The 26,878-nt window shown below is 43.1% G+C and overlaps 1 protein-coding gene across 1 annotated transcript in view; it reads left to right on the plus strand.

Annotated features, from left to right (window-relative positions):
* Nucleotides 1-26,878, plus strand: part of LOC107040855 (probable allantoinase 1) — a gene marked incomplete at its 3' end in the record, with an annotated part of 144,744 nt that overhangs the window by 74,997 nt on the left and 42,869 nt on the right. Inside the window, 1 exon segment of the mRNA XM_015261121.1 lies at nt 26,173-26,287. Within this exon segment, the coding sequence (XP_015116607.1) occupies nt 26,173-26,287 (115 nt within the window).

Consider the following 26,878-nt stretch of genomic DNA (forward strand, 5'->3'; position numbering starts at 1 on the left):
CGATGCATATACATGGAGGTTTAAGTAAACCCAATGGAGAAGCTGTTGCACATACAAGATTAGTGAATTGTACTATTCTTCATTTGTTTGAGGAGATACGTTATGAACTCAATGCTAAACAGGGTGTTACAAAATTCGCGCATTTGGCGTACATGGCGATATTCTACGTGAAAAAATAAGATGAGAGTGTGAATATTGACCGAGATATTCACGATTGAACACTGAATTTCGGGGGTCGAAAAACACAACATGCGTCGCGACGCCTTATTGTTACCGCCAACTTCATTCGTCATTTGTTCTACGATGAAAAAAATGACGAATTGGAAAAATAAAATAAATGAAAAAGAAGTACAAACAAACAAAACAAAATGCATGGAATATGTTTTTATTTGTTTTTTGAAATTATCCCCCCTCAACATGCTAACATTATCCTGAATCCTGTTGCGAGACCAAACTCTTCTCAGGACAATCCTGGTGGAAAACCTGGAGACGAGCCTTCTCGTCAACCTCCAGACTCTCCTCAGGACAATCCTGGTGAAAAACCTGGAGACGAGCCTTCTCGTCAACCTCCAGACTCTCCTCAAGACAATCCTGGTGGAGAGTCTGGAGGTTGACGAGAAGGTTCGTCTCCAGGTTTTTCACCAGGATTGTCCTGAGGAGAGTCTGGAGGTTGACGAGAAGGCTCGTCTCCAGGTTTTCCACCAGGATTGTCCTGAGGAGAGTCTGGAGGTTGACGAGAAGGCTCGTCTCCAGGTTTTCCACCAGGATTGTCCTGAGGAGAGTTTGGTCTCGCAACAGGATTCAGGATAATGTCAGCATGTTGAGGGGAGATAATTTCAAAAAACAAATAAAAAAATATTCCATGCATTTTTTTTTTGTTTGTTTGTACTTCTTTTTCATTTATTTTATTTTTCCAATTCGTCATTTTTTTCATCGTAGAACAAATGACGAATGAAGTTGGCGGTAACAATAAGGCGTCGCGACGCATGTTGTGTTTTTCGATCCCCGAAATTCAGTTTTCAATCGTGAATATCTCGGTCAATATTCATCGGATCGAAAAGTTGCTCTCACACTCTCAACTTATTTTTTCACGTAGAATATCGCCATGTACGCCAAATGCGCGAATTTTGTAACACCCTGTAGAGATTGATAAGAGTAAGAACGTTGGCATCACAACACTAATGAAGAACTTGATATCGCAAACTCCAAGTCAAGCTACTCTAATGGAAAATGCTGGTTGGATACTCAAAGACGATGAAGCTGCAATAATTGATGATGATGGTTATTTCGATATTTCCATTGCATTGAGTATGGTATTGGGGTTTGCTGAGGACTATGGACAAATCATTGTAAATGCTAAGCATGAGTTGATCCTCACAAGAGGAAATACTCACGTGAATGGAATTATTCAATCACCACCAGTGGGAGCTGCAGCTGAGGCATTCAAACTTTCTCTCGATAGGATTGAGTGGATGATTCACTATATCAAAGTAGCCGATTCTAGGAAAATTAATTTGTTGAATTACATCTCTAAAAATGCACCTATTCCTATCAGTTTTCGAGCCTTGGAATTATATGAGTACTCACTTTTACCAGCTACATCTAAACATGTCTGGGTTGTAAAATGTTCAAGACAACTGGAGAAACCTCGATATGTCCTCGTGGGATTTCAAACTAACCGCCAAAACCAAGCTAATAAGAATGCTAGTCGTTTTGATCATTGCAATATTCGTGATATCAAGCTCTTCCTCAATTCACAAAGTTACCCCTATGGTAATTTAAATCTTGATATCCCTCATAATCAGTATGCATTGCTTTATGATATGTACACTAATTTTCAAAATTCTTACTGCGGTAAAGAGGCTGAGCCGTTTTTGAGCAGAGCCGATTTTCTTACATTTGCTCCACTCATTGTTATTGATTGTTCAAAACAGAACGAATATCTCAAATGTGGATCAGTGGATATCCGCCTCGAGTTCGAATCAGCCAACAATTTTCCTGCACAAACTGCAGCCTATTGTTTGATTTTACATGATCGTAGTATTGAGTGTAATCCAATTAGTGGAGGAGTGAAAAAATTAATTTAGACATGTAGAATGATTATTGGACCAATTTGTTTATTGTATCATATAAAAATTATCAATAAAAAACAAAAAAAATTTTTCACAAACGTGTATGATTATTTATGGAAAAATTACAAGAATTTTTTTTTTGTCTCTTGAACTTTCTCCATCAGCGTAATTGTTGTTGCAGTTGATGATGTCGTCTTTTCCCCTTTTTACTCGCCTATGCTGTCCATCAGACCGACTCTCAATAGAAGACAACTGATCACTATTGTTTATATCTGATGAAGTACTGGGTATTGGTTTGTTTTCTTCTCCTCTTGAATAACTGATTTCAATCCTTTCTTCAACTTCCAGTTGTCTGCGGCATTCAACAAGTTTGAAGTTTCCTTCCAAATCGAGAAAATCTTGAAGGAAGTCCCATGCCGTTTGTGATGGATAATCACCGTAATAATTAATAATAATTTCATCATATTGAGAACCATAAGGTGGAATTGTACATAACAATTCAACTTCCTCTGGACTCCAATGGTGGTCACTTTGCGAAGCACATCGCCGTTTTTTTATAAGATCCAAATTTCCTTGCAAGTCGAGAAAGCCTTGCAGACAGTCCCAAGCTTTCTTCGGCGGATTATCACCATAATGTCTAATAACAACTTCATCGTAGTTGACTAAAAATGGTGGAAGTGAGCATAGAAATCTCACTTCGTCTGGACTCAACGGCTCCATGATGAATACTAACAGCTCGAGATAGACAAAGTTTCATATAAATAACTGAAGGTGATTAAATTACGTGTTATGATCTATGACGCAATTTTCCAAATAACTGAGAGACTTTTCTAGAAATATCATACCCATCTTTAATGTTATCATTATTTTTGGATTTACAAAGGATCGTATCCGCCATCTCAATCTTTTCCTTTCGAAGAAAGTTCACGATTGTTCCTCTGCGTTCTCCACTATTTCGTGATTTATCTTCAAGCTGACGATAGTCTTTGAGGATCTCATAATATTCCAACAGGTGAATTACATCCCACAATAAGGCAAATGCTGGTTCTGGTGGAACATCGCCATATCTCGTCTCAATAACATTAAAATAATCTGACTCCCATGGTAGTCTATCAGATGCATAATAACATTTCATGACTTCAGGAGACCCATATGCTTCAATAATATCTCGAAGTAGACATTGACCTTCTCTAGGACTGTCACTAAAATGTTTATTAACAAGAACTCCATAATCGTATTCAAAAGGTGGCACATTGTACAAAAATTTCAGTTCATCCGAATTCAAGCGATCCATAATGAAAACTAAAAATTTTTGATTCCATACTGGTTTTTATAAGCTGTCCCAGAACATTCTAGAACTGAAATTTCAATGACGAAATCCGTAATCTATTCACCGTACCCCACCCCCAACCCCTCAGCCCCTACCCCACAGCCCCTCCTCAGACCTTCTAGAACATTCTACCACCCCCTCCTCCACCCCCCCCCTCCAACGCGGCTCTGGACCTGATGACTCATTTCTCAAGGTCAAATTGGTCCAGAACCGCCATAGCTATACTACTGCAATGCTTGGTTCTGTAAACTTATTTACTAAGCTTAGGAAATATTTGCACATCCATCTGTGCTCTCTAGCATTTTTAAAAAGGTGCCGTGACCATCAAGTGGTACCGAAATGCTTTTAATTGAAGAACCCTTGTCCATCTCAGCAGGCGAAGTCAATTCTCCGACAAGCCTCACTAAGATTGATCCGGGAAAGAATCTATGCAACCAAGAACATCCTAGCTCAGACTTCTCAACAGATTCTCAAACTTCACCTGATTCTTTCAAGTTCTCTGGAACCGGAGTTATGGAGCACCCTTGATCGTATTACATATGAACAAGCTATCCATTCCGCCGAGTTGAGAAGAAAAAAGCAGAAGGCGAAGTTTGAGAAACAGGTCCCTCCTTCGAAGCCGAAAGTCTTGACACATACAGTCAATAATCTCAGCAGTTTCCCATTAATAAAGGCCCAGGTATCCATTTTGGCGAAAGGACATAATTTCGCTGTTGCCCCAACCAAAATTCCCACCGAAGAGATCATCCGCCAGATGAAAACGGCCATCTTCCACCTGCCTTCGGAGACTGGCAATGAGATCAGAAGAAAGCTGTCCAACATCCTCCATAAAGCGAAACCTCCCAAACAAAATATTACTAGGGAGGAACGCTCAGCTTTACTCAGTCTTAAGAAGAATGACAATAGTGTCATCCTTCCAGCAGACAAAGTTAATGCAACTGTGGTCATGGACAAGGAAGCTTATTCTGATAAAATCAAAGCCATGTTGAGCAATTCGAATATATATAAAAAGCTCAATAAGGATCCAATCTCAGGCATGGAGAGGAAGACGGTCAAACTTCTGAAGGAAGCTGATCTTTCTCCCGAAACCCAAAAAATTCTTAGTCTCCGAGAATCCTTCTCTCCCAGACTTTATGATCTCCCAAAAATTCACAAAGAAAGTATCCCCCTTCGTCCAATAGTGAGCAATATTGGTGCCTCCACGTACCAATTACCTTGCTATCTGATCAAACCACTCCAAGCACTCGTAGGTCAGAATAGTTCCCACATCAAAAACTCCTAAGACTTCGTGAGCAAACTGTCTCACATACAAATTAGTCCACGAGATCTTTTGGTTAGCTTTGATGTGGAGTCCCTGTTCACGAATGTACCCACTTCCGACACTTTTAACATCATCAAAAAATTCTAAAAAATCCCAGCCAAACTCCTCCGTTTGGTTGAACAATGCCGGACTTCCACTTATTTCAAATTCCAAGGGGATTTCTATGAACAAACATTCGGAGCAGCAATGGGTTCACCCATTTCTCCCATCATAGCAAACATTTTTATGGAAGATTTCGAAAACAAAGTTCTTAAATCAGCTCCTCTTAAACCCTCTGTTTAGTTCAGGTATGTCGACGACACTTTCGTCTTCTGGAAACATGGAGCAGACACGTTGCCTCAGTTCCTGAATTTTATCAACTCACAACATCCGATGATAAAATTCACTATAGAGATTGAGGAACAGAAGTCTCTTCCCTTCCTAGATGTCCTAGTGCATCGTAATGAGGACGGAAGTCTTGGTCACCGAGTTTACCAAAAGCCTACACATACAGACAGATACCTCACGCCTCCTTACACCATCATTCTTCTCAAAAGAACTCGGTGATAAGCTCTCTTATGTACCGAGCTCTCACTATTTCCCAGCCTGAATTTCCGGAAGCCGAAGTTCAACACCTGGATAAAGCATTGAATAACAATGGATACCAGAGCAAACAAGTCCACCGTGTTTTGCACAGGCTTAAAAACAAGAATTCAGCTGAGAGTGAACCTGCTGATAAAGTAGAACATTAGAAAGCGGCTGTTCTCCTGTATCTTCAAGATAGGACCGATCGCATTAGCAAGGTACTATAGAAGCATGACATCAGGACAATTTTCACACCACCAACGAAAATTGGAAATATACTCCCCAGTACTAATGATTGGAGAGCACCACTTAGTCTCCCAGTGGTGTACAAAATCCCTTGCTCTTGTGGAAAAGTGTACATTGGTGAAACCGGGAGGAGGATCAGGACACGGATCAAAAAACATGTGCAAAAAACATGGACACTGGACACTCTATCCAATATGATAAGACAGAAATGCTTGCCAGCTCACAAGGATATTTCGCCAGAAAACATCGCGAAGGTCTCGAAATCTCAATAGGGATCGAGGATACCAAACCCATCAAATTTGGCATACCGTCCTCCCGATTTTTTAATTGACCAGCTGATCAATTAAAAACATCTTGATTGGCTGGGATTCCCCCACCACTCTACCTACCCCCTCCAAGGGTCAGGGGGGATATAAGGACTTCCTTACAACGGGGAGCTTCAGTATCGGAGCAACCTAGCCCTGATGATGCAGGCTGAAATGATTGCGAAACGTCGGTAAAAAGCTGAATCTAGATGCGGCATCCATCCGGAAGCCATCATTATGAACAATAATATTGGCCGCGAAAGCCTGAAAACTCAAATAGTGATGATATTAAAACATTAGGTCAGTCCAAAGAGAACAGCCATGAGTGAATCTTTCACATTAACATTATCGAGGGCGTCTTCGATTCTGTAAGCAAATTATTTCCCACTAATTCAGGTGTCTCCTAATCATCATTACAGTTTGAATCTCGTGGAATTGTTGACATTCAACTCAATTCCAAATATCGATGAGGGAAAGAATAAATTTTACTATTCGGATAGAAAGAATATACCATCACGATCCTAACAGGTAATTATGAAATCGATGATATTCAAAACTATTTGCCAAAGATTTTGCAAAGAAAAGGTATTACGATTGATTTGAAAGCAAATAATAATACTTTATGTAGTGAAATCAAAAGTAATCGTACAATAAATTTCACCCCTTCCGATTGCATCCGTCAAATATTGGGATTCGATAATAAAATTCTATTACCTGATAAAACTCACACATCAGATTTACCTGTTAGAATTCTCAAGGTCAGTTCTTTGTGTGTGGAGTGTAATATCACTAATATTGCGTATATGAATGGGAAAAAAGTACATATTATTCACGGATTTTTGTCACTGTACCACCAGAATATGAGATCGTGCAAGTCCCGAAAAACCTCATTTATTGGCCGATCGTCGTGCAAGCAATAGATCATCTCCAGCTCAAGTTGGTAGATCAAGACGGTGAATTGGTGAACTTTCAAGGGGAAACAATAACAGTAAGACTTCATGTGAAGCGAACATAATGGGTCTTGTGTTCAGAACGAAAATTGGGGAGAATTATAAAAGCAACCATTCGCCTCATCAGCGTTCGGTAACAATGATGAAATTTCGATGACAGCACAACATCAGGATTTATGTCTTTCTTCCAGTAAAAGTCATCTTCACATTTATGGACGCTTAACGAAGGACAATTGTGCAACTCCAGTCCAAAGAACGAGAGTCGTAAATAACGCCATCTGCCATTTATTTGAGAAGGTTCGATACGAGCTCAATGACATTGAAATTAGTCGGACCAAAAACGTTGGTTTGACGAGTCTCACGAAGAACTATATTTCACAAAGTCCTAACCAATGGCCATTGTTAAAAAATGCTGGTTGGTTGAAGGACGATAGCGCTGAGACAATCACAAACGCAAATGGGTATTTTGATATTTCAATACTATTGAGTTTAATTCTTGGTTTTGTTGAGGATTATCAAAAAATTATTGTCAATGCAAAGCACGAGCTTATCCTCACATGATCTAAGACTGACGTTAATGCAATTCTTCAACAACCAATCACAGCTGACAATCCTGAGGAGAGACATAAGATTACACCACAGAAAATTGAATGGTCAATTCCGTATGTCAAAGTTTTCGATGAACGTAAGGTAAAACTGCTCAACTTTATTCCGAAATATGCACCCATAGGAATGATGTTCCGCACCTGGGAGCTTTATGAATATCCTTTACCTCCTGCAACGTCAAAGCCTGTCTGGATGGTGAAGACATCGAACCAGTTTGGAGAAACCACCATATGTGATTCTCGGATTCTAAACGGGGCGAAAGACTCCAGTGGCAAATGTTCGTAATTTCAATCATTGCAATATTCGTGATGTGAAACTATTTTTGAATTCGCAAAGTTATCCTTATAGAACCTTAAATCTTGATATTCAATTCAATTCAATTAATTTATCGTTTCTGAACAGTACATGGGTCTCTTTCAACAATTTGCCATGGTTCTTAAAACTAAATACTAAATAAGGGGAGGGGGGCTCCTCGAAAGAATATACAATGGTAATAAATAAAAGTAGGGTTAAAAAGATTAATACAAGCAATAGTAAAACAGCAGATCCGAATTCGTTTGAAGTACTGCCTCCATCCCTTCGGGCAAAAAATAAGAATAAAAGTTCAACAGCACCGAGAGCAATGTAAAACAAGTAGATACATCATGGTAGTAAAGAAGTTCACAAAACAAACAAGATTAACACCTCACACACGCCAAATAAAAACCAGTCACACACTCTCCCTCAGTCTTCTACAGTTATGGATAAAATAACACAAGGGTTTGAGAAATTTCCAGTCGCTATTACTAAGCATAGTAGTCATAAAAATATTATTTGGGTTTGCGCAGTCCAGGTTAGTTTTACGACAGAAATCCTCACTTGCTAGCTGGGTGGTGGGGCAGCGAAAAAGGAAATGGGTGAGTGTGTCGTACTCGTGGAGGTTACATCTGCCGCATGTCATCTTCGGCGCAAATTTGAAGAGAGAACCCTTGCTTCTCAAGTAGCAGGCATGGGTGTTGGCTAGGCGGAGCTGGGCGATTATTCTTTTGAAAGTGATCGGATCCCATGCACGCAGGTACGCGGATGTCCCCCCAGACATGGCTCTGGGGATTCTGAACTGGCATGCGGACGACTTGGACATTTCCTCCAGATCCAGCCGTCTGAGATGGGTCCGGTACCTCTCAAAGGTAGTCTTAGTACTTGCCTGCCAGGTATCAGGGTCCAGGGAGTCCAATAGATGGAGGGAATCGGTGACATCCAAGAAGTCTCTCAGCTGTGACAGCCAGTTGTATTTCTTGTCTCCCATTCTTCCGTTGCTATAGAGCTCGAAGAGATGCATGAGGCAGATGCGCGGAAGCTGATCAGTGTCAGCCCTCAAAATTTCAATGAACCAGCTCCAGACTAGTTCCATAGCCTTGTGAGCAATTGAGTGCAGCCCAATTTCGAGCCTCACAGCCCAACCCGGGATGGATTTCGGGAGGTGTAGCAGCCGTTTGAAGAAGTAAACTTGGGCGAGCTCCAAAGTAGCGAGGTCTCGGTAACGTAGGCCCCAAGTTGGTAGTGCATATAGCATGGTAGAGAGAATGAGGCTGTCATAGAGTTTAATATAGGCATCCCAGGAGTCACACTTGGCACGAGCAAAAATAGCCAGGGTAGAACCAGTGGCCGCTCGGGCCTTGGGGACCGCACTCAGAGCCGCTGCATGTCCGAGGCAAGTATAAGGAATACCAAGGTAGACGAAGGAGTTCACCACATCTAAGATTTTTCCATCATAAACTCTGGTCTTCGAATCTCTTGGGGCGTCCACCAGCACGATAAACAACGCAGAAGATTTTCTTGGCATTCACCGTGAGGCCATTCAAAGAACAGTACTTGTGAAGTGTGCGGAGCATCCGACCCAATCCAGCCTGGGTGTCTGAAACAAGGACTGTGTCATCAGCAAATTGCACCGTGATAAGATCTGTGGCTCCGTCAATGTTGAAACCAGTATGTCCTCCATCTCGAAAAAACTTCTCGAAATCAAAGGTGTATAGCAAAAATAGGAGGGGGCTCAGGGATTCACCCTGCAGAACCCCCTCAGTGACTTCGAACTTCTCTGAGAGCTCCTCGCCAACTCTGACCTGCACGTTAGCACAGTCATAGAGCGACTTAAGGGCAGGCTCACCCCAGGGAAAAAACTTTTTGGATTTATGGAAAAAAAAATTTGACAAACTATTTTCCGCGTGATTTTTTCTCAGGAATCAGATTTTGTAGGTCAAAATTGTCCTCGACCTCTCGAAATTGGAGATTTAATTTTTTTTCAACCGAAAAATGAACTTAGAGAATCTCCCAACGTACAAATTTTTGTGATAGTTTTTCGAATATGACCATCAATTTTTGTCTATTTATTATATAAAATGGGAGAGGAGATCCATTTTGAAGTCCTCTTGCCAACCAAAAAAAAGTGTTTTTTTTTATTTTGTCGGTTTTATTTCTAAAGAATGCTATGTATATCAATTGGAATGAACAAATTTTCACAAGTAGGATGAAAAACGAAGAAAAAAGTAGAGTTGAATAAAGAAAAAAGATGGAGGGATGGACAACGCGAATTTTTCCATCAGCGATCTACCATAAACGTTACATTCCTTTTTCTAGCATCATGTTGTCATCGAAGAGCAGAATTCAGAATTTCCCGGCGGCATAAGATTAACCTTCAGTCTCCAGTAGTTCTTGTTCACCTCGGACTTGAGCTAGTCTGACGGTCTGCCTGGCGTCTTGATATCTTGTTTTTTCTCGCTTGATTCTGTCATCTTCTCGATGATGATCTTTCATGAGTAATAGGTTGTTGCGCTCAATAGTCAAAGGAGTTCCAATTGCTCCCTGAATTTTCTTAGCAATGAAGGATGAACCAAAATTGTACTCACAAATGGCCTTAGCTACAGCAATCTCGACACGATGTTTCGAAAAAAAACTTCCTTTGGACAAATTCTCTAGATTCGGCTGTGAAGACTCTCATTTGCATTTTGGGTATTGCAGTTTACACATCGTTGTAATAAAACATCCGTAGAGAGCCTAGTGTAAATTGGAAGGATGTGTTCGACAACAGTATCATTCAAGGGAGTATGAATATCCTTTACATGTGCCCCTGGGATGCGACCTTTTCTGATTGCGGACTGATAGAAACACCAAGTTTGCACGGCAGGTGGATACAGAGAGGGATTTGATTCAGCGTCAGTGGAATTGTTATGGTAGATGGTTGCAAAAATAGCATTCCTCATTCCTTCAATACTTCCCTTATTCCTTCTCAATGCTTTACCATAATATCCTGTGAGTTTTTTCATCTTCACTTCTGTCAAAGCTCCAAATCCTCTACCTCTGAGTGTGACTCCTTGCTTGCTACGATCTTTCACCAATCCTCGTAAGGCAGTGCCCAATCTGTGATAGAATGGATAGATCTATTCTTATAGAATTGCAAAACATTTTACTCAGGAAAGAGAAAAGTATATAATTCCAATGAAATACCTCTTTTCGCCGTGATTTATACACTCCTCCTTGTCGATTTCCACGCCTGGCCCATAGACTTGCAATTCATTCAAATGTTACAAGGTCTTACAATCTCCATCTGATAGAACAGTCGTGTATCGCACTCCAAATTCCTCTGATCGACGCCACATTGCAACTGCAGCTGCTGGTTTCATCGCTCCCGAAGATCCAGTATGATTCATTTCACACTCTGATTTATGACTTTCCAAAAATGATGAAAATTTTTCCGAATTTTCTTTCATTTTTTTCTTCTTCAACTCACAGGCATGACAGTAACGTGACATTATTTCAGCATCGACGACGTAGCCAGTCAATGTATCGATAACACAGCCAACACCAAATTTGGATGTGCGACCTCGAGTGAGCCAAGTTCCATCATAACTAACAGTTATATCTGCTGTTGATTCATCTGGAATATCCAAATTGCCAGGAAGGCTTCGGTGGGCTTCTTTCACCTTCTGTCGAGCTGTTGCCAAAGTTGTTTGAAAAACATTCATACACGTCTGGTGGATAGACAAAGAGAGCTCATAAAATGTTTTTTCTGAGAATCATTGCATATTCAGAGTTATAGCAAACTCTTGGACTCCAGCGAATCCTTTTCCCATAAATATGAATGTCCAAGCAACTCTTTTATTTATATCATAAATTCGTGGAGGAGATTCCGAATCTACAATTCTTGATGAAAAAATTTTCTCTTTCATCTCGTTCAACCCAATAGCTTCACAATAGTCACATCGCAACAAAATGTCGTGGGCGAAACCGAAGTGCTTCTCCCCTATCTCGATTCTCAGAGATGAACTATTACATTCCACGCATTTAGCTTTCGAAAGCAATGTTGTGAGCAAGTTCACATCGAATAAAATGTACTGAGTATCTTTTTGAACGTCTTCACTAGGGTTTTCTACAAGAATATCACGTCGTTCTTTCAGGCTCAGATTATGGAGGACAGAATCACGGGGTTGAGTAGATACCCAACCCCGTGATCTGCAGGTGTGGTGTGAAACTCTTCATTTGGTGGAAGAACATTTGAATCTTCCGATATTTTTCCAGAGCTAGTCGATAGTTCTCCATTTTTGGATCTTTTGTATCTCAATTCTCGGAAACGTTGAGCACTTTTTCGTTTAGGCATGTTTGAAAACCACAATTACTGTCTCACAATTCATTACACGAGTAATTATTATATTCATTCATAAAAAACTAATGTGGAAGTGGAGAAAAATGCACTCAAATTGAATTTGGGGGAGGAAGTACGCCGGCGCCACCTGGCTTACCGGGAGGAACCCTCTTAGCCATAGAAAAACAAAAGACTTGGAAGGTTCATTAGGACCATTGAACATCAATATATCACTCGTAAATGAAGTTCAAACATGATATTTGGGGGATGAAAACGCATTTTTGGCATATCAAGAAAAATTTTGGTTGACACGAGGACTTCAAAATGGATCTCCTCTCCCATTTTATATGATAAATAGACGAAAATTGATGGTCATATTCGAAAAACCATCACAAAAATTTGTACGTTTAGGAAGTTCTTTAAGTTCATTTTACGGTTGCAAAAAAATTAAATCTCTGATTTCGAGAGGTCGAGGACAATTTTGACCTACAAAATCTGATTCCCGAGAAAAAATTACGCCGAAAATGGTTTGTCAAATTTTTTTTTTACATAAAAAGTTTTTCCCCTTGGGTGAGCCTCCCCTTAATGACCCTGATCAGCTTAGAGCTAACTCCAATGTTGGCCAGCTTAGACCAAAGAGAGGCGTGGGGGTGTAGGATTCGAGGTGATGTTGGATCGGAAAGGTAACGAATCAACTGCGCGAGGCAACAGTTGCAAACTAGTAATTAGTTTATTGTCGTGATATGAGTATGTACAGGATGAGTCGGTGGTATGAATGTATTATAAATACAGGTGAGGTGGAGATGTCCACAGAGTGGCGAGAGCCACACGACTACTAAGCGGGAGCGATTGCGACACCCGGGACGTGCGTATGTTCCTCAGGTGTGTGTGTATGAGAGCGGTGCGATACGCGTCTCAGTGTAGATATAGTCAGCCGCTACAGGGGGTGGAGTCAAAGGCCCTTTTATAATCGATGAAGGCAGCATACACATTCCGCCCCCCGAGCCTAAGCTGGAGCTGGATCGCAGCTATCAGTGTGTATATAAAGTCTGTGCAGCCCTTGTTGCGCCTAAAGCCCATCTGGGAATTCGGCAGGATCGAGGATGTTTCCGCCTACTTCTCAAGCCTCGCTCTGATAATACTGGTGAAAATTTTTGTAATCGGATTAATCAGGGCTATCCCGCGGTAGTTAGCTGGCTCCTGTGGATCGCCTTTTTTTAAAAAAATCATCGAGAGCATGACATTACCCCACGATGGGGGAACACTCTTCTCGTTCAGCACTGCATAGAATAGATTTAGAGTATATTCCTTCCAACCGATCGGCTGGGCTTTGTAAAGTTCATTTGGGATTTGGTCCATGTCTGCAGCTTTGCTTGATTTGCTAGCCGCCAGGACACTAACCAGCCCGGACATGGAGAAACTACAGTCAAGCTCCTTCACTGCATTGGAAGCAATTGGACGATCGATTGGTACCCGAGCGTGGTGGACTTCCCTGTAGAACTCATTCCAGACACTCACTGGCAGGCATATAGTGGAGAACTGACCTGGGCGGTGATCCTTCACAGCGCGCCAAAAATTCTTGGAGGCAGAAAGGTTGACGAAGCTGTCCTTGAGTAGTTGGGCATATTTCCTTGCTTTAAACTCTTTAAGAGCTCTAAATTCCTTTTGTGCAGAAATATAGGAGATTCTAGCAGATTCGGAGTAGCCAGATTCTTTTAATTCCTTGAGTGAGAGTTTCAGCGATTTTTTCAACATGCGGCAGTCTCCATCGAACCACTTCATCCTCAAGGAAAGGTGTCCAGTGAGTGTGCTCGGCTGGGCTCTACGGCTGTATGTAGAAGTCACTAGAATTCCCGAAGACTTAGTTTCCTCAGCATTTGACGTAGTAAGGTTTACGGCGAGTGCTTCCACGTTCCCTGGTGGGAGGAGTTTTAGGCGGTTGTTGCAGCCAGACATGATGATTTCGAAAGCGGAAGCCATCTCGGGAGACCAGGTGAGTTTGGTGGATGCCAATGATGTCCATGCAGGAGGGTGGGGCATTGAGGCAGAGTCGTCGCAGAGAGGGGTTTCCTGCTCGAGTAGGGCCATGACAGGAAAATGGTCGGAAAGAGATTCCTCCATTACAACCCAAAGATCCTTCGCTATATCAATAGAGCTGGAGCTAATCCAAACAAGATCGACTACACTTAGGCCCAGGCCGTGGTAAGTCCACTTTACCGGGTGATCACTGGCAGTTCTCCCATTCAGACACAACAGGCCTTGCTTCGACATGAACTCCATGAATAAGGGACCTCTACCATTCTGCGGACTGTCGAGGGATTGAATATCACTGAACAGGGCCGTTTTGTCGAAGAACTCAGGGGGGAAGTTGAAGCTCTCTGGTGCCCTCGCCTTCATGTCTCCACCGATGATGATGGGAATCTCTTCATACATTGTTTCGCAGTCATCCAGCACATTTCCAAACAACTTGAGCACCAGAGGAAGGAAGAGATCTGGACTAAGATATAAAATAGCAACTATGAGTTTGAAGTTGCTACAACTAATGCTTGCGAGAATCCACCAGGGGCTGGAGTCGATTAACTGAGCTTGGTACTTCCTATTGATTAATGGACCAAGGCCCTCCTCCCTCTACCCATAATGCTGGTACGAGTTGCGTTGGCCCAGAAACAGTTAAATTCAGTGTGGGTGGTAGTTAGGTAGAAAATAAGGAGTGTGCTCGAGCCAGGTCTCACAGATATCGATGATTGGAGCTCTGCTAAAACAGTTACTGTCAATAAAATTTGGAAAGCCGTGAGCATTCCAGAATAAAAGACACAGCCCCTGGGGAGTTATTAGTTGTTTGAGTGCGACGAGTTGGCAGAGTTTCCTTGAGGGGGGTCACCTAGAATGCTGCTCTTCAAAATATCCGTGAGCATGGCAGGAATATCCTTAGCATTCCTATCGCAGTGAAGGTGATGCTTCCCATTGTCCCAGGAAAACCAGACACCATCAATTTCAATCTTGTTGTATCCCAGCCTACCAGTATGACCACGGGTGTGAAGGTACTTGGCCATTTCTCTCAGATGTTTAGCAATCTGGCCCTCACGGGCAGTAAGATCATTGTCGATGAAAATCCCTTTGTGGGAGGAGGAGGCGAGGGTTTTCTTGGCTTCCCTTACCTTCAATTTAGTGCTCCAGCTGTCAAGGGTAACTCGAATTATGGATTTGTTGTTCTTAAGGGCAAGCACTCTAACATCAACAATGCAGTTCTGAAGTTGAAGCTCGGAGGAGAACAAATCCTCAACCTCGGCACGTGCTCGGGACCGTTCGACTTTAAGGCCACTGATAACGATATTGTTCTTCTTCGCCGCTCTCCCCAGTTCATCAATCTTCGAGTCGTAACTAGCCAGTTTTTTGGTGAGTGTGTTGTCCTGAATGAGGTGGCCCATTTTTACATGAGTAGCTTCGACTTGGGCGACTCTAGAGTCGATGGCATCGACTCTAGAATGGGTGGCATTACAGCGAGCTGAAATCTTCTCGTAGTTTCTCTGAATATCTTCCTTGATTTCCTTGGTAAGGTCACACAGTTTGGCGTCCATCTCCGAACGGGAGAGAATTATGTTACTATCGACTTGATCTAGGCGCTTGTCCAGATCAGCTTTGATTGATAACAGCATGTCCTTCAGTTCATTACCCATGTCTGTGTTTAGAGGGGCAATTGGAGGCGATGGTAACTGTGGGGAGGAGTGGGTCTTGGGAAACTTGCAGTTCACGGGCTTAATGGAGGAGTCGGGGGTGGAGTCGGAAGATGATCCCGGTTTCTTCCTCGTCGTCAGCCAGTTGGAGACCCGTGGAGTTGCAGTCTGGGGTGGTGATGCTGAAGCAGGCTGGAGGCCTCCCCTTCGCCCTCGGCCACGACCTCGATTGAGAGCACTACCTCGTGGCTTGGAGACTCTGGTGCTTTTCTCTCCTTCCTTCCTACCGGTGGTGGCAAGGGCCTCACGAATACCAGCTAAGGTCAGAGAGGCTCGTCTTGCTGATGGCAAGCGGCCAGAGATGGCGCTAGAAGTCTTACTAGATATGAAAAGGACTATGGTTAGCGGCCCAGAAGTGCTCCAAAAATCTAACCTCAGACAACACAAGCCGGAGTAAAAACTCACGTAGAACCACAGCAGCGACTATAATGGCATGAAGCTTGGTACTTCAGGCAAGCATTTGGGCCCTCCTCTCGGCAGTGGTGCAGGTACAGCTCAACAAAAACGCCGATAACGGACAAAAATATTAAAAAATCCGGCGGGGTATAAACAACACGTCCTACTCGGTTGGTGGTACAGCAGCGCCCACCTAAATCTTGATATTGGTCATAATTAGTACTCTATATTGTACAATATATATGCGAACTTCCAAGATTCATTTTATGGAAAAGAGATGGAGCCATTGTTGAGTAGATCTTAATTCTTGGCAAAGGCTCCATTGATTGTTATTGATTGCTCAAAACAAAATGAATACCTGAAGAGTGGCCCAGTCAATGTTCATCTGGAATTCGGATCAGCTATACCCTTTCCACCTAATACATCCGCTCACTGCCTTATCCTTCATGATCGAATTGTTGAATACAATCCTATTAATGGTGGAGTTAAGAAGCTAATGTAAACAATCGAGTACTAAGTTTTACTCAGATTACCTGAAAAAGGACATATCTAGACATTATGGAGCAGTAGGGGATTGGAGATATAAAAAAAAATGAATATAATAATGTATTTTGAAAAATGAATAAATTTTTTTTTATTTAAAAAAAATCGTTAGTCTTATTGTTGAAAATCATCCTTCAGTCGGGCTGAATGTCGAATTTTGCTCGCTCGGCAACCTTCGGGCATCGACGAACACGCACGAGGACGATCGTGCGTGTCGTATCTTTAGTACGCCATCGAACCTCATCGAGTGAAAGTGCCGGAAAATCATCGCAACTATTATCGAACATTGTAATCGCAAATCATCTTTTTGTTAAGTTGTATACAGTCCACTCGGAAATCATCTATTTATTAAACTCTGTGTTGTATAATTTTCAGTGCATAGTAATTTGTTTATTAAAGAAAACTCATCAAATTACCTCCGGCAAATTATCAAACCGTTAACCCGAACCTCACTTTTCCTCCCGATCACCCGGCTCATCAAATCGTAATTGATTTCAAACATTGGTCCTTCGAGCCGGATAGTGGAGTGTAAAAGTGCGGTGTTGAAAGTGGATAATCATCAAGGACAGGGACAAGAGACAGTGTGGTGAAGTGCAGTATCACCTGTGAAAAATCAACGCGTTTGTGAAATAGACGCTCTGTGTGCCACGAGTGCTATTCATCGGGAATAAATTCCTCAGAGGATTAGTCCTGTGGCCTCATCGAAGTTTGTTTACATCGTACGCTGCGCGAATTGAAAATCATCGTTGGCACTCGGCGGATTTTGATACTCATCGAATTCCTTCATTCTCAATCCGTCCGACTTTCGGCAGTGAACCTCATCAGCGTAAGTCGAGGAGGCATCTCCAATCTCGCTACACTCGTATTACGTATATCGGCGTTCAACGTGCGGGTATCATCATCTCTCTCACGGAGTCTCAACGCATTCATCAAAATTCGGTAATCTACTCGTTCAAACCACATCACTACGTCTTCAGAAAGTCATCAAGAACATCAACGCAATGGATCATCTACTCCGAGCCCGGGAACGCAGGAAACATTTGGATGGAGAGGTAAAGTATCATTTATCTTCTATCAATTTCGGCAAATGATACCGCCCTCATCCATTGTTTCTTTCCCGAGGTAACTCATCTTCAAGGACATCTACAAGGTCAACGGCGATTGAGAAAATTTACGACTCTCTCAACTCTTCAGAGATCTCGACAGTCGGATCTTCAGGGGACTCCAACTCCTGCAAAATCATCAGTCATCGTCATAGCAGGTTTCTTGAGTCATCAAAAACGAATCGGAGCTGTCGGCATGGCGGGCGGCATGATCAACACTTATTACGACAGACCCATTATCAGCTCTTCAACTTCAAGTCACTCATCATCACGTGGAATTTACGACTCCGGTGAATTGGGTTGAGTCCTACGTCATCGCAATCATCAGAGGAAATCAACGGGAAGATGCCTATCTACAATCATCTGGTCCATCATCACGCCAAGACACAGCATCGCAAATCAAATCTTCGATCAGGTCACTCATCGAGATGAAGAGGTCATCGACCTCTCACAATCAGACTGGAGATCATCATCAATCAGAGGGGTACCACCTCGGAGGTCGTCATCAATCAGAGAAATACCATGTTGGACAACAACGCCATTCAAAACAACGGCGTGTTGGAGATCTTCGACAATCAGAGAATCATCAGAACACTCATCAAGGGCATCATCAACAATCAGAAAAATACCAGGTCACTCATCAACGACAATCAGATCCACAACCATTAAAGAAGGTGGACACCATCAACGTTCAGGAAGCTCAACGAATTCCTCAGGGAACATCACAACTGGTAGTCTTGGCAACAGCTAGGGTCAGCGCCCTCAATCATCAAGGATTCTCAAAGCCACCAAGGATCCTCATCGACCAGGGTTCCGAAGTATCACTGATTTCAGAATGCTTGGTCAATCAATTGCGATTGGAACGAAAGTCATCATCACTGGTCATCATCGGCATCGGAAAAACATCATCGGGGAACACACGTGGGGTTGTGAAACTCACCTTACAACCGAGACATGACCCTGCTGTGCAGATCATCGTGGAGACTCACATCCTGAGCAAGTTGACGGCGGAAATACCGCCATTCACTTGCAACACATCAACCCCACTTCAACTAAGAGGACTACAATTGGCAGATCCTCAATTCTTGAGACCTGGGGCCATCGACCTCATCATTGGAGCTGACGCCTATGGGAAAATCATCGGAGAGAAAATCATCAGGTTTGAGAAAACCGAACTTATTGCTCAGCAGACCATTTTTGGCTGGGTAGTATCGGGACCAGTTTGTTGTAACGACTGCGTAGCCAAATCATCCTTCAAAACATCAACGCAGACGGCGAATCAACAATTAGTAGAACTTCTAAAAAAATTCTGGCTCCAGGAGGAGCTACCGGATACATCATCAACAGTTGTCATAAGCAAAGCTGAAGCCGAATGCGAACAACACTTTATCGAGACTCATCAGAGGGATTCGTCGGGACGTTATGTCGTGCGTCTCCCCTTTAAATCATCACCAGCCGCCTTGGGAGATACAGCATCAACGGCCAAGAAACGGCTATCTAAGCTATTGGGAAAATTATCGTCAGATCCAGTCACTCATACCCTCTATAAGAAATTCATCGAAGAGTACGAGGCCCTGGACCACATGCAGCGAGCACCTTCAACTTCAGAACCAAAGCAGGCATATTACTTGCCTCATCATGGAGTGCTTAAACCAGACAGCACGACCACAAAATTGAGAGTGGTGTTCGACGCATCGCATCGCAGCTCATCAGGAGTGTCACTTAACGACATACTCCATCCAGGACCGAAGCTACAAGTAGACAGCTCCGACGTTCTTATCTGGTTACGTCGTCATCGTTTAGTATTTGGTGCGGACATTGTGAAAATGTTCCGCCAGATTCGTGCTCATCGAGACGATTGGGATCATCAACGGATCTTCTGGAAAGACGACGAAGGAAAACTCATCGACTTTCAACTGACGACAGTCACATACGGCACCAGCTGCGCACCTTGGCTATCTCTGAGGGTGCTGAAGCAGTTGGCCATCGACGAAGGCCATCGATTCCCGTTGGCCTTACCGACATTCATCAAGGGACGGTATGTTGACGACATATACGGAGGCGCAGAAACAGAAGAGCATCTGGAAAACATCATCAAGCAGCTCATCGAACTTTGCATGGCGGGCGGCATGCCCCTGCAAAAATGGTGCAGCAATGCACCACAAGCCCTAGAGCGACTCGGAATATCATCAGGATCAGCTCCAACCATCGAATTCGAGGAATCAACGGTGAAAGTGTTGGGACTATGCTGGCAGCCCCACACGGACACCTTCCACTACAAAGCAAAGACATTCACCGAGGACACCATCACCAAGCGCGTAACCTTGTCCGAGATTGCGCAAATCTACGATCCATTGGGACTCATCGCGCCGGTGATCGTCACGGCAAAGATACTCATCCAGGAATTATGGCTGCTCAAACTTAACTGGGACGATCCACTTCCAGATGACTACAAGGATCGCTGGAAATCATTCAGAGAGCAACTTCAACACTTGAGCAGCCTATCAATACCACGTTGGCTACATCTATCGCCCGGTACATCGGAAATTCAACTTCATGGATTTGCGGACGCATCAAATCTGGCAATGGGCGCATCGGTCTATCTCCGTACATCCGCAGCGACATCGGGAACGTCTGTCACTTTGGTTTGTGCCAAGACCAAGGTGGCACCTCTCAAGAAGAAGACCATTCCAAGACTGGAGCTCACGGCAGCAGTCATGGTCACAGAACTCGTGGCTTATGTCAAAAGGGCTTTGGAATTGGACAACATCGAGATTTATCTATGGAGCGACTCATCGGTAGCCATCACCTGGATCAACGGGGACCCTGCCCGTTGGAAGGATTTCGTACAGAACAGGGTTCTTAAGATACGAGATACCCTGCCCTCTGCAACTTGGAGACACATCAATGGGAAGGAGAATCCGGCGGACTGCGCATCAAGGGGTCTCACCCCGAAACAACTGGCGGAGCACCATCTATGGTGGACAGGGCCATCATGGCTTGTCCTGCCACCAGACCAATGGCTAGCATCATCAATGGACCTAGCATCATCAAAAGAGGTATCATCAGAAGCGGCACAGGAAGCGAGGCCGCCCATCATCAGCTCACATCCAGTGCAGATTGCCGAGGCAAATGCGCTAATCATCAGATACTCATCACTCACAAAGCTACTGCGGGTTACAGCCTGGGTAAACCGCGCAGCAAAACGCTTCAGAAGACAGCCGCTACCCGATTCTCCACAATTGGAACCAGAGGAACTCGAAGAGGCGAGACTGTTTTGGGTCAGATACACGCAGCAGCTCTACTTCGAGGCAGAAGTTAACACGCTGAGGGACGGAAACCCCTTAGCGGCCAATCATCGTATGGCAACGTTGACGCCATACCTGGATTACGACGTCATGCGATTGGGCGGACGTCTAAGACGATCAACATTGGATCCGGAGGAGAAGAATCCAATCATTCTTCCCCGTCACTCGCCATTATCATCGCTCATCATCGCGGAGGCTCATCAACGGAGCTTCCATGGAGGAACTCAACTAACTTTGGCACACATCAGACAGAGGTACTGGATCATCGGGGGACGAGCTCCAGTACGCTCCCACATCATCAAATGCGTAATTTGCGCACGTCATCGAGCATTGAGGGCTCAACAGCTGATGGGACAGCTGCCAACACGACGAGTGACACCATCGAGGGTCTTTCTCCACTCAGGAGTAGACTTCGCAGGCCCAATCAACATCCTGAGATGGAGAGGATCAGGGGCAAGCAAGACAATGTACAAGGCTTACATCTGTCTGTTTGTATGTTTTGCTACTTCAGCAACATATCTGGAACTGGTAACGGACCTCACAGCGGAGGGATTCATCTCAGCGTACAAACGCTTCACATCGAGACGGGCCATCTGTGCAACCCTGTCCAGCGACAGGGGTGTCAACTTCATCGGGGCAGAGAGAGAACTTCAAAGGTTATTCGACCAGGCATCAAGCGAATCGGCAACTATCAGGGATCAGCTAGCATCCGACGGAACGAAATGGAAATTCACCCCTCCTCACTCGCCGCACATGGGAGGCAAGTGGGAGGCTGCAGTGAAATCAACGAAATATCATCTACGAAGGGTCATCGGAACCTCGACCTTGACGTACGAAGAATTTACGACTCTTCTGACGCAAGTCGAGGCCATACTTAACTCTCGACCACTCTGCCCACTCACAAACGACCCGCAGGACACATCAGCCCTGACACCAGGACACTTCATCATAGGAGAAGCGCTCACGACAATTCCAGAGCCTTCACTTCAGCAGATCAACACAGCAAGACTGAACAGATGGCAAATCATCTCCCAGAGGCTTCAGAATTTCTGGGAACACTGGGCACGAGAGTGCATTCATCGTTACCAGCAAATCTATCGGTGGAAGCAGCCAACGAACGAAGTAAAAATCGGTTCGTTGGTCCTCATCGTTGATGAGCGGGAGCCACCAGCTAAGTGGCCTCTGGCTCGAGTCATCGCAATTCATCCGGGACAAGACAACCTCACCAGAGTTGTCACACTGAGGAAAGGCAACCAGGAGACTCAAAGGTCCATCCACAGGCTGGTGCCTTTGCCGATCAACGACGACCTTTTGGAAGGTCAACAGTGATACGTCATCATAATCATCAGATATACATCGTCACCTGGAGGTGACGCAGGGCGGGCGGGATGTTGAAAATCATCCTTCAGTCGGGCTAAATATCGAATTTTGCTCGCTCGGCAACCTTCGGGCATCGACGAACACGCACGAGGACGATCGTGCATGTCGTATCTTTAGTACGCCATCGAACCTCATCGAGTGAAAGTGCCGGAAAATCATCGCAACTATTATCGAACATTGTAATCGCAAATCATCTTTTTGTTAAGTTGTATACAGTCCACTCGGAAATCATCCATTTATTAAACTCTGTGTTGTGTAATTTTCAGTGCATAGTAATTTGTTTATTAAAGAAAACTCATCAAATTACCTCCGGAAAATTATCAAACCGTTAACCCGAACCTCACTTTTCCTCCCGACCACCCGGCTCATCAAATCGTAATTGATTTCAAACATTTATTGTTGTACATACTCTCCTCTCATAAACATTATTATTATAACTATGTGAAACGAGTTTCAAGAACAGTTTGTCTATGTTGTTTCAATAATATAGGATTCAGTATTCCTTCGCATAAATTGTTTCGACGCTTGAAACGATCGCGGTGTCAAGCTATCTCTTTCCATGGACCTCGACGAGGGGATTGATATGCATAATCCCAATGCAGCATCAAATGGACTCGTGGTTCTAGTTCGAAACTGATTTTCTTCATCCTCTCTCGTTGTTCGCCCATCTCCACAGTAAATCGGTCAATTGTGCCCATCTTAAACTAAATGAACCTTCTCATAACCACGTAAATACAAGAAAACCTCATACTCCAAACTTGAAAGATCAATCATATCCCGTAAATTTTGGGAATTGTCTTCAATCATTTCTAAAGTCTGAGATAAATTTGCACAAGGAGAACATTTCGGTATTTGGGTGGGCTTGAATTTGACGCACAGATCTTTGAAATTCTTGCGGATACGATTAATAAACCCATCAATCGGTGGAAGTTCAGGTGATGCATGAATCAATAGTTTCGTCGCAACATCACTCCCATGGAGACAGTATGGGGGAACTGAGTGCAGCCATTGAATCTCGTTGACAGTGAATGGCTCCTCATCATTCATCATCATTCACTTTTTTCATCTTCTGTTTCAGATCGATATTATCGATATTATCGATCGTTAATTATCGATACTTTGAATGATGTATGATAATTCGGCATACGGGTTGATGCATGGAGAACAATTTGATCTTCTCCCAGGATGTCGCTCAGCGTTCAATACCTCGTAATTGTTCCATAAACAATGAAAATACCTGGCAAGATATTTTGCAAACTTATGAGCAATCTCATCAAAATGTTCATGGATAATGTCCTCATCAGTGTCGCTTCGTCCATCATTCTTCAAATATATAATGATGACGATTATGATGACACATGATTGTAAAACTTTTTTATCACACTATGAACTGAGATATAATGATCCACACTGGTTTTCGGATTGAGTGTGAATCGTGCGGAGTGCTGGACTTATATACAGAACCGCCCCCCCCCTCTCCGAAGGAGAATGGATGATTCATCATGGAGAACATTCGAGAATCTTCTTTCATATGCCATACAAACCTCAATAGGACTTACGGAATACTCCCACCATGAATCAATGCGTCATCAACATAACAACTGCGTGACTCACCGATTACGTCGTCCCCATCAAAGACATCCCCCTCTTCGTGGTATCCTATTACATGCAAGTCTCGACAAGACTTACGAGATACCCCCACTTCGCGAACCAATGAGTCATCTCTCGAATGTTCTGGATGACGTCATCCTTCCAGAACATTCTGCGATCGTGCTGCCACCTAACTCTCGAATGTTCTGGATGACGTCATCCTTCCAGAACATTCTGCGATCGTGCTGCCACCTAACTCTCGAATGTTCTGAATGACGTCATCGTTCTCTAACACTCCGTGATCATGCTGCCACCTGGATCTAGAATGTTCTGGATGACGTCATCCTTCCAGAACATTCTGCGATCGTGCTGCCACCTAACTCTCGAATGTTCTGGACAACGTCATCGTTCTCGAACACTCCGCGATCGTGCTGCCACCTGGCTCTAGAATGTTCTGGATGACGTCATCCTTCCAGAACATTCCGCGACCGTGCTGCCATCTGGTGCCCGCGCATCTCGAACATGATATACCTTAATTTGAATTTTCCGCCTTTTTGTGACATCACTTCCGGTTTTTTAATTTGCCGCCTTTGTGTGATTGGTCCATTTGAATTTAACGTCTTTGTACTTGATGCATTTGAATTTACCACCTTTTTGTGGCGTCACTTTCGGTTTTTTGATACAGAACCCGCCTAGCCTAAGTACTCCGATGTGACCTTCGTCGCAGAATTTTCCACTCCGTGAAGAAGATGGAGCGATATGACAGGTGTAAATCGATGGAGAATTCAATTCTCCATCGATTTTCGTCAATTGCATCCCTTCATCGCAATTAGGAGGTGAGAAAATTATTTTTAACTTGCTTGCAAAGTGTAAGGTTTTCTCCACTGCCGATGTGACTCCGTCGCGAGATTTCCCGCTTTGTTATTGAGATGGAAAGATAAAATCGGTAGCAATTGATTGACAATTCAATTCTCGATCGATTGTCAGTAATTTCATTTCTCCATCTCGATTAGGAGAGCAGAAAATAATTTTTAATGGGAGGCGTTATTTCAGGGTCGCTCGGCGCTTAACTTTCGTCGCGGGATTTTCTGCTCCGTAAAGGAGATGGAGAGTTGAAAATCGTATGGTTTTCGTTGTGACTTTCATCACGGCATCCCCAGCTCTTCGATTCCCCCCATTTAGTCTTTGCCTCCCCACTCTACGCCATTATCCACGTTCACATACGCGCCCTACCTTACTCACATGTATGTACTCTGGATTAGTTCATGCGCCACCGCTATGAAATTTTGTGGTCGAAACTTCTCCATAAGCGCTGGCAATTTTCCTTATAATCTCTGACAATATCTCGAATCGAAAGTGAAAACTCGAACATGGCGGAAATGTCTCGAATTCAACGGGGAAATTACGGCTGTTTTTCATGAACTCGATCACCTCAAGTACTAAAGCCGCTGTCTCATCGGGAAGTTTCATGTGAGAAAGTGCGCGCGAATTATAAAGCGGACTTCGACCCTCAAATAAGAAACAAACGCGATGATGCATTGAATACATCAGTGCATATTTTCTACACATAAATTTGTTTATAATGAGTTGAATATGACATTGTTTGTTGGTGATAAGTATTGAGAAGTGGCAGGGCAGTTGACATGGTTAATAATTAGATAAACTTGAACGTCAAGGATGGAATCAAAAAATTAATCTCATGTTTTTCCAAATCATTTAGGCCAAGTGTGTAACTTAATTAAACTGTTCGATTTCGATTGTTTCATCTGATGGCTGTTTATTGAGGTTTTGATTAATAAAACCACTTCCTTATACCTCAAAATCAAAGAATATTAAATTTTTTCATAAAGTAAATAAAAGTCGAAATATTTTTTATTCGAAGATTTTCATCATCCAATTTCTTCACTGCATTGGCTTGAGAAAGTTAAAAAAGAAGGCATTATTCAATCGAGGTGGCAAGCGGCCGGGGTGAAGCTAGTATATTGATAATGTCAATACAAACAACAAAAACTGAATCGATAGCGCGAAAAACATTAATGCGCGACGAAGAAAAATATCTACTATTGCTTGTTTCACATAGTGCCTAACATTTTCTATATTTCTTTGCAGGAATTCTATCCCTCCAACAACAACTGTAAAGAACTTTGTAGAAAAATTGACTTTCGCAGAGGGCAATATTTTCGTTGACGTTGGATTTTGGGGAGGAGTGGTGCCGGGAAATGTAGTGAGTATTCACTGCCAGAATGATTCGTTTATTCCAAACGAGCTTCGTTAACTATTAATGAATGATAGAGTTGAATATGACCAAATAAATATTCGTTAATAGTTGACGAATGGTGCACTTGAAAGGTGAAAGTTGAATCAAACAAGGCTCCTCAAATATACGTTTGTTAACTTTTAACGAATGAACATTTGGTGAGATCGAATGGAACCTAGCCTCCAACCAAATCCATTTGTTAATAATAACTAATCCTTTTTATCAGTGTAGAATCAGCGGATGTCCGCAAGCTACGGTGCTCTGTTATTAAGAGGCTGATTACATGCCTTTCCCTGCCTTCCATTTCTCGGAGATACGTTTCTTTGCTTCGAATTAATTTTCATATACTAACAAGGAAAGGTCCCCAGGTGTACCTCACCGATTTTCTTCATTTTGACATGTTATTCTACATGAAAAATGATTGACCATGTATTTTTTTTACGTGCTAATTCGGCCATAGAGGGCAGAAAATGGCGTTTGAAGTTCACTCCAAAAAATAATTTTTCGGGATTTCTCGAAGAATACGCAATATTTTCCCAATTTTTTTTCCTGCATTCA

The sequence above is a fragment of the Diachasma alloeum genome, unplaced genomic scaffold (genome assembly GCF_001412515.2).
Source record: "Diachasma alloeum isolate Michigan unplaced genomic scaffold, Dall2.0 Dall_scaffold_00348, whole genome shotgun sequence".
Taxonomy (NCBI): Eukaryota; Metazoa; Arthropoda; class Insecta; order Hymenoptera; family Braconidae; genus Diachasma; species Diachasma alloeum.